Genomic DNA, 1,372 nt, shown 5'->3' on the forward strand with positions numbered 1-1,372 from the left:
GGGAGCGCGGTGCCAGCGCGGGTGCCCCGGAGCCCGCGGGCCTGGAGTCCAGCAGGCGGCGCAGCTGGCGGCCCAGTCCGTCGGCTGCGGGCTCCGGGGCTTGCCCAGCCGGGGGCCGAGAGTCGATGACCAGGTCGGTGATGAGCTCGTCCAGTTGCTCGAGGCTGCGCTGGCGACCACCAGTGGGCCCGTCGGGGGCGGCAGGCAGAGACGGCCGGGGTCGCCCTCCCGGCAGCTCCCAGGCCCTGGCCGGCAGGCGCTCCCCAGCTCGCAGGTCGTTGTCGGTGATGGTGATCTCAGGCGTGACATACCAGTTGCGGCCCAGGCCCTCGCCCACGCGGCCCTTTTCCGACAGCGACGTCTCGGACAGGGACAGCGCCGCATAGCGTCTGGGCGAGGTGGAGAGGTTCACAACGACTGGCGGACGCCGGCCTTCCGGGGATGCACCCCGCGGCTCCCGCGCATCTCGCCCCAGCAGGTTCTCGTAGCTGCGGCCGCGGCCCAGGGGGTCCTCCCTGCGCGGCCCTGGCGCCAGGATGTTGTCCCAGGAGCGGGAGTAGTGGCGGCTGTCAGTGGCCAACCGGGGCGGGCTGGTTCCCGTGCCGCCGTGCCAAGAGGCGAGCAATGGGCCAGGATCGGGAGGAGGCGCCACCTGCAGGGTGCGGTAAGGCCGCAGGTCCCAGTCACCCCAGGCGGAGCTGCCGCGTGGGTGTGGGTAAGTCCGAGCTAGGGCTTCGCGATCCCGGTACCGCCCAAAGTCCTCTGTGTAAAAGGGGCGGAGAGCAGGGTGGGACCTGGGCTCCTCGGGGACATAGCGGGGGCCACAGGGCGGGCCATAGGCTCGAGGGGCCTCCCCATAGTAGGAACGGGAGGGCGGCTCCTGGACTGGGAAAGTGCGCGCTTCGCCTGCATAGTAGCCGCCGCTGCGTCTTGGACTGGGCACAGGGGCCTCCTCTGACGGGAAAGGCCTGGTGTAGTAGCTGTCGAAGGGTGGCCCGGGGCTCGCTGAAAAGCCACCTGGGTGACCCTCAGCCTCCTCGGTGTAGAAGAATTGGGTGGGACCGGGCGGCGTGGTGAAGGGCAGACTTCGTCGCTCCGTATAGTCCCGGGGCCCAGGCAGAGGACCGTCGCAGTACAGCGCTCGGGGATCCGCGCAGAACGTGTCGCTCGGGGTGGGGGTGCGCGAGAGCGCCACGTGACGAGGGCCGGGCACTGTGAGGCCGTGGAGCTGCGGGGCGGGGCGTGCCCAGGGCATGGTCTCCGCAGGCCCGTAGGACCGCGAGCCCCGGGCGGTGTGCTGCAGCACCGCGTCGTCGGGCTTGATGTCCAGGCGGCAGCGGACGTGGGGTGCGGGCCCGGCGGGCGGCTCCGG

At 71.9% G+C, this 1,372-nt stretch overlaps 1 protein-coding gene across 1 annotated transcript in view; it reads right to left on the minus strand.

Moving 5' to 3' along the window:
- Nucleotides 1-1,372, minus strand: part of AJM1 (apical junction component 1 homolog) — a 2,373-nt gene that overhangs the window by 794 nt on the left and 207 nt on the right. Inside the window, exon 2 of the mRNA XM_029920997.1 lies at nt 7-1,366. Within this exon, the coding sequence (XP_029776857.1) occupies nt 7-1,366 (1,360 nt within the window). The remainder of the gene's footprint in view (nt 1-6; nt 1,367-1,372) is intronic.

Source organism: Suricata suricatta, chromosome 13 (assembly GCF_006229205.1).
Source record: "Suricata suricatta isolate VVHF042 chromosome 13, meerkat_22Aug2017_6uvM2_HiC, whole genome shotgun sequence".
Lineage (NCBI taxonomy): Eukaryota > Metazoa > Chordata > Mammalia > Carnivora > Herpestidae > Suricata > Suricata suricatta.